We start from the raw sequence: 14,376 nt of genomic DNA, 5'->3' as shown, positions 1-14,376 counted from the left end.
TCTTGTTGGGCAGTGGGTGGGAGGGGAGGGATCCCTATCTTTATAAAAGCAATTTGTACATCATAGTACAGTGTGAGGGATAGTTGGCTTCTCTGATCATGCCCTATTCTCTCACTGCCAGCTGCACCTCCACCCATGATGCATAGTAGTGTGCCTCAACAAGAAGTTGCTGCATGTTGATGAATTTTATTTCATTCTACAGTCAGTAGTCTTTGAGTTATTTTGCAGGCCTCCTTGGCAGCCACTCCCTTAATTTCATGGCACCAAATTCCAGCATGCCCTGCTACTCAGCAGAATAACACTGCCTTCTTGACGTGTTACGTGTGGTAATAGAAGCGGGGTATTTTGGGTGAACTGGCATCATTTCTCTGGTGACCACTAGTGCTTGATGGCATCAGGGCCATCACTAAGTCAGTGTACATGGGGAATTAAGTTTGGTTACATCTCCTATGGTAGAATGTCCTCAAAACTACATGTAGTTCTGCATCTAAATAGTAAATACTATTTGTTACCGAGCAAGGTGGCGCAGTGGTTAGCACACTTGACTCACATTCAGGAGGATGACGGTCCAAACCCGCATCCAGCTATCCTGAATTAGGTTTTCCATGATTTCCCTAAATCACTCCAGGCAAATGGCGGGATGATTCCTTTGAAAGGGCACGGTCGACTTCCGTCCCCATCCTTCCCAAATCCAATGTGGCCGATGACCTCGTTTGGTCCCCTCCTCCAAATCAACCAACCAATCATTCCATTTGTTAATAGGTCTTGAGCACATGGATGAAACAAACTACAGAGCAGACAAGGTTGTCCCCAGTGAGCATCGTTGTACAGTAGTAAGGTGTTAGATTCCCATTCAGGAGGGTTATGATATAAATCCCGATATCCCCATCCAAGTTTATGTTTTCCATGGTTTCCCTAAATTGCTTAAGGCAAGTACCAGGATTGATTCTTTGAGGAGGACATGGCCAAATTCCTTCTCTGTCCTTCCCCACTTCGAGCTTGTGCTCCATTTCTAATGACCTCACTATGGATGACATTAATCTCTAATCTTTCACCTTCTGAAAGCTTGTCTTGCTGCTTAATCCAGCCAGTTCATTAGGATAAATGTCTGTCAGTTGCCTGTATATTGTGTTTTTAATTATCTGCATGTATTCCATATAGAAGATATTCAAGGTTTACAAGTTGCAGTTGAGACTTTTTGCCATAGTCTGATGAAGCAGTCGCACTAGATGGAGGTTATATTATTATATAAATGGAAATTAAATACAAGCTGTTGTAAAAAAACAAACTATAAAACACCTGGAATGTTGCGAAAATCTACTTCACTCTTACTCAGTGCTGCAATTCCTCTATGGCTAACTTTATCATAAACACAGGGTGATTCTGTGATGATGTTTCATGGTGTAACTGACTTGGGAGACCCAGGAAAAACCCAGGAATTTTTTCATCCCAGAGAAATCTGGGAAAAAACAGGGTATTCTTTAGAATTCTGTGAATTGTTTTAGTTTTCAGTTAGATTTTTGTAATTTTGACTGGTAAGAACCACTACTCCAACAAAGGATATTACTGTATCCTGCTACTGCAGAGTAATACTTGAGCAATAAAACATGAATGAGAGAAAGAAAAAAACGAAAAATAAAACTTACGTTGCAAATGAAATGTGCCATATACAACAACAAAACACATTGCTCGTACAAGCATCTGCCAACAGTGAAATGTGTCAAACGCTTGAGGAAAACTATGCAATGCTTCATAACAACAAATTGCCTCTGATGAGCATGACATCACAACTGTTTGCATTAGATTCGTTTGAGCAGTTGAGAGCGGGCTCATGCACACGCATAGTTCAGTTACGTATGAGTAGTACCTCCTCCCACTGCTGTCTACAAAAGCAATTTCAGGTGAAAGGGGCGGAGGGTCCAAATTTATATTCTCTAGGAGAAAAACATTGTTTTACAAAGCGCCTAGCATCCAGCATATGTTGGTCTATTGAGTATTCATATGATTTTGAAACGCATCCCCATTGGTTTTTGAATACATTCTAAGCTGTTTTCTGAATGAATCTTATGCTGATTTTTGAAAGCATGCGTAGTGTATGTGATGTCTCTGCCAGGGGAATCCCAGGCACATCTAGGAATAAACTTCCCTGCAGACAGAAGGGGATGTGGGTAAACGAGCTGAGCGGAATAAAGCCAAATGGGTGAATGCCCAGTGCTGTTAGTTTATATGATTGACTGGGTTTGTGAATGATCTGCAATGTTATAATTACTAGCGAAATCCATAGATTGAGACTACCAGAGTGGAAATAAATGACTAACAGGAATAGCAGGTAAGAAAGATAATATGTTATCTTCTCAGTGTATCCAAGAAGGGGTACAAGGAAGGAGCCTCCACGAAGATTGTGCAAGGGTTATTATTGACAAAGAGAGGATGAGTTTTAGCACGATTGGGCGTATCCTGGGCATTGGGAAGAATCCTAGTGGCGAATCCTTCCACCACCAGGACCAAAAAGAACAAAGGCTTTTATCAAAACCAGCCCTTAGAATAATATCCATTAATATAGAAGGTATTTCATCTGATAAAGAAGTTTTATTATCTAACATCTGCAAACAAACAGCCTGTGATTTTCTGTTAATTCAAGAGACCCATAGAGGCCCAGAAGATCGAAGACCAAAAGTAAATGGAATGAAACTTATCATTGAAAGACAAAGTATAACATATGGTAGTACAGTTTTTACTGAACCTAATAAAACATCATCTCAGTAGATTCCATGTCACATAACAACATAGAGATCCTGACAGTGGAAATCCAGTCATGTACAGTGACATCCATATATAAACCACCCAACGCTAAATTCTGCTTCAAGAAGCCACCTAACTTCCTCTCTCAACCAACAAAATTAGTAATCAGCGACTTTAACTGCCACAGTACATCATGGGGCTACAAGGAAACTGAAAAAAATGGAGAAGATCTGGAAGATTGGAGGAACTAATGGGACTGATGATAAACCATGACCCAAAGCTACCACCATCCTTCAATATTGGCAGATGGCATAGAGGTTATAACCCAGATAACATCTTCACCACTGAACATATTGCCCAACAAGTAAAGAAGTACGTTACAGACGTAATCCCACCCACACAACATCGACCTGTTGTTTGTTCTGTTGAAGCAGCTGTGAAACCAGAGGGCGTCCAGCTCAAAAGACAATTTAACTTCAAGAAAGCAAAGTGGGAGAGTTTCACACAAGAACTTGATATGGAAGTCCTAAATCTCACCAGAGAGGTATGATGATTTTTTTGAAACAGTCCAAGCCATCTCACGTAAATATATCCCGAGAGGATGCAGAACGAACTATATCCCAGGACTCGATGAAGACACCAAATTTCTGCTGGAGAGATATGAACAACTATTTGAAATAGATCCACTCTCTGATAAAACAATAAAAACAGGTGAGGACCTATTAAATTCCATACCAGTTTCCAGAAGCAGAAAATGGTGTGATTTGTTATCATACCTAGATATGAAACAGAATAGCCGAAAAGCGTGGAAATTATTGAAGACCCTCAACTATGACCCAATCATTACTCCCCCTGACCTCTCAAAGGTAACCCCTGACCAAATTGCTTATCAATTGCTTCTCAATGGCAAGACTAAAGGAGGATCAGAAAAATCTAAATTCATTAGACAGGCAGATGAAAAGGTGTATCTCAACACCCCTCTTACCTTAAAAGAACTGGAAACAGTTTTCACAACTATAAAGAGTAATAAATCTGCTGGCCTAGACGAAATATGGACGGAACAAATCAAAAAGTTTGGACCTGCCACAAAACAGTGGATATTAAACCTTGTAAACACCTGCATTTTAAAATTGCAAATCCCCAAGATCTTGTGTAAAGCCAAGGTAATAGCACTTTTAAAGCCTGGGAAAGAACCAACAAACCCAAAAAGTTTCCGTCTGGTTTCATTCCTTTGTCATTTGTACAAGGTATTGGAAAGGCTGATCCTAAATCGAATATCAGAGTATATTGATAAAATACTCATAAAAGAGCAGTCCGGCTTCTGACCAGGAAGGTCTTGCTGTGGACAGATCCTTAATTTGACTCAGCATATTGATAGGATTACCGACTAACTCAGATCCTTCAGTGTATGCTGCAAAACAGGAGATACTTCGTCTCTCTCCAAGACAAGAAGAGTCGATGGAGAATGCAGAAAAATGGTCTCCCTCAGGGAAGTGTGCTGTCTCAGCTGTTATATAATATCTACACAAATGACCAGCCAATGAACTCTTCAACTAAGGCATTCATATACGCTGATGATACAGCACTTGCTGCCCACGTTGAGACCTTTGAGTAAATAGAGTTGAAACTGACAACAGCTCTTGAATATTTGGCCAAGTATTACGATGAAAACCAACTGAAACCGAACCCTGGAAAGACCAAAACCTGTGCATTCCATCTTAGAAAGAGGGAAGGAAAAAGGAAACTAAACATCACTTGGAGAGGAGAACAACTACTCCACTGCGAAACTCCTAAATACCTTGGGGTGAAGATGGACCTTTCCCTCACATTCAAAGCCCACTGTGAAGAAACGAGCCTCAAAGTAAAAGCGTGAACATCATCATCCGCAAACTTACGGGAACCACCTGGGGTGCCCAGCCAAAAGTGCTTAGAACATCTGCCTTGGAACTATGTTTCTCCGCCGCAGAATACGCAGCACCCATCTGGCAAAACTCTGCACGTGCTAAACATGTAGATACAGCCCTGAACGAGACAGGACACACTGTTACAGGCTGCTTACGACCTACTCCTGTCAATAATCTGTACCAAATTATGGGTATATAGCACTGCCACGCATTCGAAGGCAAGCTGCAACAGAAGTGGAGAAGAAAAATCAAGAAATTGACCCTAGACATCCTTTGTTCGGACATGACCCTCAACAGCCAAGACTGAAGTCATGAAAAAGCTTCCTACAGAAAACTATGGCAATTCATTCATCTTCCAGAACTCGCAGAGAGGAGCTTTGGTGAGACTCCCTAGCTGAAGGCAATCACATAACAGTCAAGGAGGAAATAGCCGAAGGTTCAGACCTGTCATACTCGACCTGGAAGACTTTGAACAGATTGCGAGATGGGGGGCCACTAACTAGTATTGTTCCGGTTCGGAAATATTGTAGATCCGGGACTGATACACAGAGCAGTCTGAGTTTTAGTGGGGAGGTGGGTAGTCTCCATGTGACCCATGTTTACGTTCAGTTATTTTGCTGTTTCCTCTTCGTTTATTGCTCTTACGTCAAATGAAAATAAAAGGGATTTCTGTAGCCAGGAGTTATCAAGTGAATTAAAACACATTCACATAATTTCAGAAGGCCAAAATGTGTTATTAGTTGCAGATTTTATTTTTTTCCCACATTTCTAACAGTGAAGCATTAATCGCCTTGCAGAACACTGGAAGTTATTTTTATTGGGTTGCTAAAGAAATTTGTATTTTATTAATCTTTTCAACTGAGACAGTCAATTTATTTGAAACGAAGTGGTTAATTCCACACTATTGGCTAGTTTCAATTGTTCGCTGCATTTCAGATGCACGTTTTCATCTTCGAGCATGTATGGCATTGTTGTTGTTGTGGTCTTCAGTCCTGAGACTGGTTTGATGCAACTCTCCATGCTACTGTATCCTGTGCAAGCTGCTTCATCTCCCAGTATGTACTGCAGGCTACATCCTTCTGAATCTGCTTAGTGTATTCATCTCCAGGTGTCCCTCTAAGATTTTTACCCTCCACACTGCCCTCCGATACTAAATTGGTGATCCCTTGATGCCTCAGAACATGTCCTACCAACCGGTCCCTTCTCCTTGTCAAGTTGTGCCACAAACTCCTCCTCTCCCCAATTCTATTCAATACCTCCTCATTAGTTATGTGATCTACCCATCTAATCTTCAGCATTCTTCTGTAGCACGACATATAGAAGGCTTCAATTCTCTTCTTGTCCAAACTATTTATCATCCATGTTTCACTTCCATAGATGGCTACACTCCATACAAATACTTTCAGAAACGACTTCATGACACTTAAATCTATACTCGATGTTAACAAATTTCTCTTCTTCAGAAACGCTTTCCTTGCCATTGCCTGTCTACATTTTATATCCTCTCTACTTCGACCATCGTCAGTTATTTTGCTCCCCAAATAGCAAAACTCCTTTACCACTTGAAGTGTCTCATTTCCAAGTGTATTGCATTACGCTATGATAAATAACCAAACTTGAGATAATACAGTACTGGTACTCCAAGAAAATTTACGTCTGAATCTGGTCATACAAACATGCACTTTAAGCCGAATTATGCATTTTAGTGTGGTTCATAAAATTCAGATGCTCTTGGCGTATCCTCTCATGTCTTGTTTCTGTTATGACACAATGTAAGATCTTTTAATGTTTTACACGTACAAACATACGGGCTTCCTGCATCATCGTCGCTGTGCAAGCGGAGTGACACCTGTTATTTGGCGCTCTCTGGCAATTGCTGAAACAAACCTATTTCTAACAGGTCGCGGGAAAATATTGCGAATGGTGGTTTGAAAAGTGTTACTTTCAAAGTAAATTTCCTTTTATGCAAGTTGAAATATCTGCGAGAATGTACGATGAATTTCTTAAATCACAAAGCATTTGATTCTCATTTAAAAAATCAGCTCTGAGGATGACCATTTATAAGAATTTTGAGACCAGATGAGCAGACATTTATGTCATTATTAAAAAATTTATTGGCATGTTTGTTTGATATATCTTAAACGTGCAAAAAAGATCAACATTATATGTGAAAGCTTAGCTTCTCTTGCAGCTTATTAATCTTCAATACCAATATTATATGTGAAAGCATTGGTTTTCTTGTAGCAACACTATGTGTGTTAATTTAAACCATTAACTTCTCCTATTTGTATGTTTGCTCTGAATATCTGCTGTCATCAGCTGGTGAGGTCACGTGACATGAGCTATGACTGGCTTACAAAAGCGCATTGCAATATCGATTTTGATGCTTTGGAAAGTAACCTGCGGTGTTTGATGGAATTCGAATTTATACTTTCATAATGCGAAGATATGCAGTGTACATGTTGCTGCACATTACAGACCTTTCCAAAACGTGTTTTTTTCCTGAGTTTCGTTTTCTAAAGTGCCGGGAAATTCCACGCCGGTGCATAAAACCATAACAATTCAAAGGATTAATAAGTTTTACAGTTCTGAGGAAAAGAAAACTGTAATTTAACATGGAAAAAGTGTATTTTTGCCCAGAAGAAAGTGTATTTCTAACTGGGGAAAAATCTGGGATTTTTTCCCTTGTCCATGTATACACCCTGTGTTAAAAACTTTTAAGGATGATGGCAAAGGATAAATGTATCAATTTGAGATAGGGAGCCAGGGTCCAGAAACAACCAAGTTGAAAGTTATAAGCGAAAATTGTTCTGATACCTCTGACAGTGGATCTCATGTACTGCAAGGTCTTTGCTGTACATATTTTGGGAGGAGATAGTATGGACCAAAGCAAAGAAAAATACTGAATAAACATGGGCTCTAATGTGCATACCTTAGGAGCTATGAGCATTTGTTTGTCTTTGCTACTGTGAAACACATCTCTTATGCTGAACAAGTGCTCACAGCATTTAAGGTATGCATTTTAGAGCCTGTGTTAAGAAAAATTTTTCTTGTTTTGGTCCATACTACCTCCTCCCAAAATATGGAAAGCAGAGAGCTTACATAAGAGGTCCACCATCAAAGGTATCAGAAAGATTTTCGCTTATAACTTTCAACTCAAATATTTCCAAACCAGCGTCCTTTACCCTGTACGATTTCCATCATCCTCGAAAGTTTGTAATGTCATCACAGAATCACCCTGTATACTGCCACAACAAACCAATTTCATAAACATTATCTTGCTTCCCCAAAGTATATACAATGTAGAAGAACTGTTTTAAGGGAATATTTTAACTAGATAGCCCATGGGATCATTGTTTCCTTACATAAGTTATTTGTTTTAATTCATCCTGCTTTTTTTAATACAAACATTTCTTTCTTTCACAGCACTACAAGAGAAGTCACATGCAACAAACTCACTTGAAGCCAAAGTAGCAGACCTGCAACAAATCATATCAGAAACTGAGAACTGTAAGGTCACAGCTGAACTGAAGGCAGTGGAACTTGAGGAGCAAGTTGACATGTTGTTGAAACAAAAGGATGATCTTGCCAGTGAACTAGAAAATATGAAAACAGCTTTAGTTCAGTTTCATAATCAGCCTCTTAAAAATGATGAGCAATTCTCAAACCAGTTTCATGAAAAACATGAAAAGTGGGATGTACAGGAACTGTCAGAAAAAGAGGAGAAGGATTCTTCCAATTTGGAAATATCATTGAAACCTCTTGAAAGTGAACTTGAACATGCAAGGAAAACAATTGCAGAACAAAGAGAAATAATATCAGAGTTAAATGAGAAACTCAGACAAAGAGAAGAAGAAATGGAATTACAACTGGAAATTATTTCAAAATTGGAAAATTTAGGGGATCAGGTACAAGAAAGAGAAGAAAGTAATGACGATGGTAATAAAATTTCTGAAATTGTGAAAGAACTTGGAGAGATGGCAGGAGACTTAAATGAATGGAAGAAGCGATGCTCTGAAGTAGAGGATAGGTTGGAGCAACTGGGAAATGAAAAAGTTCAACTAGAAAGACATTTAGAAGATGTGATAAATGAAAATCAGGTCATATCTACACAACTTAGATTTCAGAAAGAAATTTCTGAGGAGCTAGAAGCAAAGCTAAGTGAGCAGTATCGAATTCTTGCCACACGAGATGAAGCTATTAATAAACTGAAAGATAAGGTAAAGGAGCAACAAAAAGCTCTGGAAAGTAAAGATGTTGCCTTGTTGGATGTTTCTCAGAAGCTACAAGAACTAGAACAAGAAGTAGATAAGCAACATCAGGAACTTGCAGCTGAACTTATGTGTAGAACACAGGAATTAGAAAAAGTCAATTCTGAATATTTGGAACTGAAACTTGCTTTTAATGACAAAGAACAAGAACTGAATAGTTTGAACATACGAATGCAAAATTTATCAGTACAAGTTGATTATGTTATTAATAGAATTGGCTTAGGCAGCATTGATGTGAACAACAGCATTTGTGGAAAACTGGAGGTTGCTTTGTCAGTAATTGGAGAAAAGTGTGTCGGTTTGATTTCAGAAAATCAAATGCTTATTGGCACTACTGAACAAAACAACACTGCTTTAAAAGAAATGAGTGAAAAATTGTCATACATGGAAAAGGTTGCTGCTGAGTTTGAGGAAAATTTTGAAATTCAGAAAAAGAAAGATGATGAACTTTCTAATGTCAAAGAAGATCTTGCAAGGAAATTGGATGAGCTGAGCAATAAAGATAAAACTATCAGTGAACTTGAACAGAAAATTACAGAGCAAATTTCAAAAAACAAAAAGCTTGCAAAATGCCTGAAAGCCAAAGCAGTTGTTGTCCGAAATTATGAAGAGAAAGAAAAATTATGGGAAGCAGCAAATCAGTCAAAGGAGCAAGAGGCTGCTATTGGAAAATCTCTTCAGGAAAATATTAGTGCTCAGCAAGAAAGTGAAATACTTTCACTGCATAAACAGTTACAGGAAAAGGATGATGACCTGAGGAAATATAGTCACAAATGCAGTGAACTTGAGAATGAAATTTCTAATCTTACTCAGACATGTGCAGAACTACAGCAGCAACTTCAGCTGGTATCTGAGGAGAGGAATAATACAAGCTGTATCATGCAGGAAATGAGTGCAGAAATGAAGGAAAGAGAAGAAAAGATCAATAGTCTTATGAAAGACATCAATAAATTGCAAGAAGAACTTACTGCTAAAGATATACTCAAAAATGAATTAACGGAAGAAAATAAAAATATATTGATGAAACGGGTAGAGCTTGAAAATGAATTGGTAGAGCTCCATGGTAAATTATCACTTATGGAAACTGATGCCACAAAAAAATCTAATGAAGTGGAGACTCTTATAAAAGTAAATGTGGAGAAGGATGCAAAATTATCAGATCTTCAGCTGCAACTTGAAAGATTGTCAAGTTTGGAGGAGTCAGCTGCACAGAAAAATGCAAGAATTGCTGATCTTGAAGAGCAGATAAGCAGTATGTCTGAGAATTATCGAATGACTTCTTCTGCAATGGAAGCAAAGCTGCAAGAACGGGAAGCTTATTTAGAGGCACTAGAACAGGAACTGACAAAGAGTAGAGAAAGAGCTGCACATTTGGAGGAAGGTCTTTGCAATATGGAAGAAAGGCGTAGATCGTTAGAAGTAAAATTTGAAACATTAAGAGATATGTTGATGGAAGCTGACAGGAAGAAAGAAGAAGTTGAAGAAAGTGAGGAAATTTTGGAAGCACAAATATCTAACCTCATGAGAAGTGTAGAAACATTCAAGAAACGTTTGTATGAGACAGAAGAGGAAAATGGAGATCTCAGTAGGAGAATATGTGAAATGAAAGATGAAAATGAGTCCTTACAGAAATATTTACTGTCAGCAGAAATGACCACAAAGAGCTTGCAGAAAGATGTGGAAAGACTGTCTTCATTTGAGGTCTCATATACTGCTGCTCTTGAGAAAATCGAGTCCTTGGAAATTGAACTCAAACAGTCAGCCACAGAGTATGCACACAATCTGAAAGCAAGAAGTGAACAGGAAAATATTCACAGAGAAACTTTGGAATCTGACTTAAAGAGCTTAAGTCATCAGTTAGAAATATCAGAAAATGAAAAACGCTATATTAACGAACAGCTCGAAAAGCTGAATGATGTCAAGGTAACACTTGAGGATGAAATTGAGTCTTTAAATGAGAATCTTAGACTTGCCAGTTCACGGATAAGTGAATTAGAGGAAGAAAGAAAATTTAATTCTTCTGCAGACAACCAGCCAAGTGAAAGATCGACAGTTAGTCAACTTTTCACTGATCACCAGAAGATACAACAAGAAACTGACCCAGTAGTCACAGATGATGAAAAATACAATGATTCCAAACTTTGTAAAGAGGAATACATTAAAAACTTGTCTGCTGAGATTGACAAATTGAAAACCTTATTGTCACAAAAAGATAATGAATTACATACTTATCAACAAAGGTTGCTTCAGTTGCAGTTTGGATCAAACGAAGGTGTGCCTTCGCCTGAGGTCTGCGGAGATGCATTTTCATCAGTGAATAAAAATACAAGCAGTCCTTCTTTCCAGGAAGCAAGAAGTGACGATATGAGCAAAAGTGTTTCAGAATTAAATGAAGAGATTGACATACTTAAGTCAGACCTTCTAAAATCACAAGAGCATATAGAGGAAATGAAGTGTAAGGTGGGTCTTCTAGAAAATGAAGTAAAAGATAAAGAAGCAAAACTTCAGCAGTCCTCAAATTCTGTTGAAGAGCTATTGCAGTTCAAGGATTTGTGCGTTAGCTATCAACAATGCATATCAGATTTGAAACAAGAAAGATATAAAATTTATCAAGAACTCATCAAATCTACAGCTGAAAGTGAAGTCTCTGAAATTATTAACAAAGCTGTTGAATGTGTTAACATGAAAGAGACTGAGCATCTGCCGAATTTGCAGAATCCAAGTGCTTTCACTGGTCAGCAGCTGGTAGATGAACCTAGACCTACAGGGGAAGAATACAGACTTTTAACAGATAAACTAAAGAAACTGGAAATAGAACTAGAAGTAATTAAAACTGAGAGAAATAAAGCCTTAGAGAAAATCGAGTTAAATGTAAACTCATCATTGGCTGCAGAACATTCTTTCTCAGCAGCAGCATTAGACAGTAGTGACATGAACCAGAGACTGTCCAATGTACCAGAGCCATTAGAAATTGATGGTATGCCTGAGGAAGCAATTGAAACTTGCCAGAGAAAGTCTTTTGTTTTTGGCTTGCATTACTCTCCTTTAGAACCTACGGACACAATAGAAACAGTAGATGATGATGATGGCTGGGGATGGAGTGCAAATGAAGCAAGGCTTGAAGAGGAGCACATGCAGAAGCAACAAGAAACTTTCTCTGCTGTTGATGCAAATACTTTTATGAAGACGCATGTTGCAGATTTGGAAAAACAAGTAAGAGAACTAGAAAGTGAAAAGACAAAATTATCAGAAGAATTGCAGGCAGCTCAAATAAGAAATGGCAAGCTCCTCAAAAAACTGAAAGATTTCAAACTTAAAAATGAGAATTTGATGAGAGAAAATCAAGAATTAGCTTTAAAGACAGCTGATGGATTCTGCAACTTGGACTCTGCAATCGAAGAAGAGCTTAAAATTCAGATTGACACCCTAGAAAAAGAACTGAAAGAGTACAAGAATGAAAGAGAAGCAACAAAGGTGGAAAAGGAGTCACTTTTGAAGCAAATTGATGTGTTAACTTCAGCAAATGAAAGGTTTCTTGAAATGAAAGAAAAGCAAGACATAGAAGTTGAAATGAGAGAACGCAAAAACCGAGAACTCAGCAATGAAATTGAAGGTCTCCATTGGAAGATTTCAGAGTTAATAGAAGAAAAGTCAGCACGAGAAGCTTTTGTAGATAATGAGAGCTTAAGAGAAAAGCAATTGGAAATATCAGACAATTCTAAAATCGATGAGCTGGAGCAGCAAATTGCAGCTCTGGCTGCTGATAATGAGAATCTGCAAATGCTCTTGGAAGAGCAAAGAAACTTGAGGCTACAGATTGAGAATGTCTGTAGAAATAATGTATCTGTTGGTGATCAGAATGCTGAAATTGAAGAACTGAAACTAGACTATGAGAAGGTGAAAGAGCAATATGACAAAGCTTGTACTGACCTAAATAGAATGTCAGCAGATATCCAGAAGTATATTACTATTGAGAATGAGTACAAACAATGCTTGCAAAAGCTCAGTAAGCTAGAAAAAGAAAATATTATGCTAATTGATGAAAATCAGAAAATTGTTTCAGACTTAAATGTGCATTGCAGGGAAAAGGAGGATTTTAAAGCAATTGCAGAAGAAAATAATGGTAAAATACAGGAGCTAACTATCCAAAAGGAACAACTGGAAGAACAAAATCTAGGTTTATCAAATGAGTGTTCTGCTTTAAGACATGAGCTGTGCAGCTTACAGGAACATATTCAGAGTCTAAATACTACTTTAGATTTCCTGAAAACTGAAAATGTATCCCTAAATGAAAAATTGTCATTGCAAATAATAGAAAGGAAAACCGACATCGAAAATCTTTCTACAAATTCAGGCACTAAAGACGATAAACAAGTTGTTAAATTGGAGAAAGAAACTGAAACGGAAAGCACTTATCTGAAAAAATCTATCCTTACACAGACACTTTGCACCTATATGACATTGCAAGAGCTGGAGAATAAAGTAGAGACTCTGGCTACAGCCTTAAATGAAAAAACTTCTGAACTTGAAGCTTTCCAGTTACTGCTTGAGAGTGACAGAAATAAACACTTTATTTCGGAAAAGGATTTGAACATTGAAATCGAAAGACTTAGAAATGAGCTTCAGAAACAAAATGAAATACTACAGGAAAGAGACATGAAAAACCTGGAGACAAGTATCCAGCAGACTTCAGATACAGAGAATGTTACCAAAGTGAAGACTCAAATGGCTAAAGTAATTCAGGACTATGAAGAAATGCTTGCAGAAAAGAAACAAGAAATTTGTCAGTTGCAAACATTGTTGCAAAAGGAGGAAGGAACCTCATTGCACCTTTCTCATAAACAGCTTGAGGAAGTAATTGCAGCTAAAGAGAATGATATAATGGAATTACAAACAAAATTACTAGAAAAAGAGCAGAAATTTGAAGAGTGCTTGTATGAAAAGAATCAGGATGTGGAAAATGAGAGACAAAGAATTTATGAAACAGAGAGACAAATGGAAAGCTTGATATTTGCTAAAGATGAGGACATACAGAATTTAAGAATTGTGCTGGCTGAAAAAGAGAGGACTTCAAATGAATTACTTTGTGTGAAGGAAGAGGATATAAAAAATCTAAAAATAAAAATTGCTGACAAGGATGAAAAAATCGGCCACCTTACTGAAAAACTCCATGCAGAATTGCTGAAAGTTTCTCATCTGGAGCAAAAAGTTGCTGAACTAGAGCAGAAGGTTGCTCTTCATGAACTGGAATATCAGAGCTTCAGGTTACAACAGGCAGAAACTGCTTCAGATGTTTCAGATATGGCACAGATAAGCAATGATAATATTGCTCAGGAAATGGCTGAAGGCAAGCAAAATGAATTGGATGTTGCATTATATATGTTACACCAAAGAGACGTTAGATGTGATGAATTGACTTTAGAACTCATGCAGGTAAGTAAGCATTATAATTTATGTAA

General features: G+C 37.9%; 1 protein-coding gene across 4 annotated transcripts in view; it reads left to right on the top strand.

The window, feature by feature from the left end:
* Positions 1 to 14,376, top strand: part of LOC126253197 (centromere-associated protein E-like) — a 178,394-nt gene that overhangs the window by 116,219 nt on the left and 47,799 nt on the right. For all 4 annotated transcript variants that reach the window (XM_049954365.1, XM_049954363.1, XM_049954364.1 and 1 more), the window contains one exon: positions 8,073 to 14,350. In XM_049954365.1, coding sequence (XP_049810322.1) covers positions 8,073 to 14,350 — 6,278 coding nt within the window. The remainder of the gene's footprint in view (positions 1 to 8,072; positions 14,351 to 14,376) is intronic.

This window comes from Schistocerca nitens, chromosome 4, assembly GCF_023898315.1.
Source record: "Schistocerca nitens isolate TAMUIC-IGC-003100 chromosome 4, iqSchNite1.1, whole genome shotgun sequence".
NCBI lineage: Eukaryota > Metazoa > Arthropoda > Insecta > Orthoptera > Acrididae > Schistocerca > Schistocerca nitens.
Note: the sequence above shows the minus strand (reverse complement) of the source record. Positions and strands in the feature narration are given on the sequence as shown.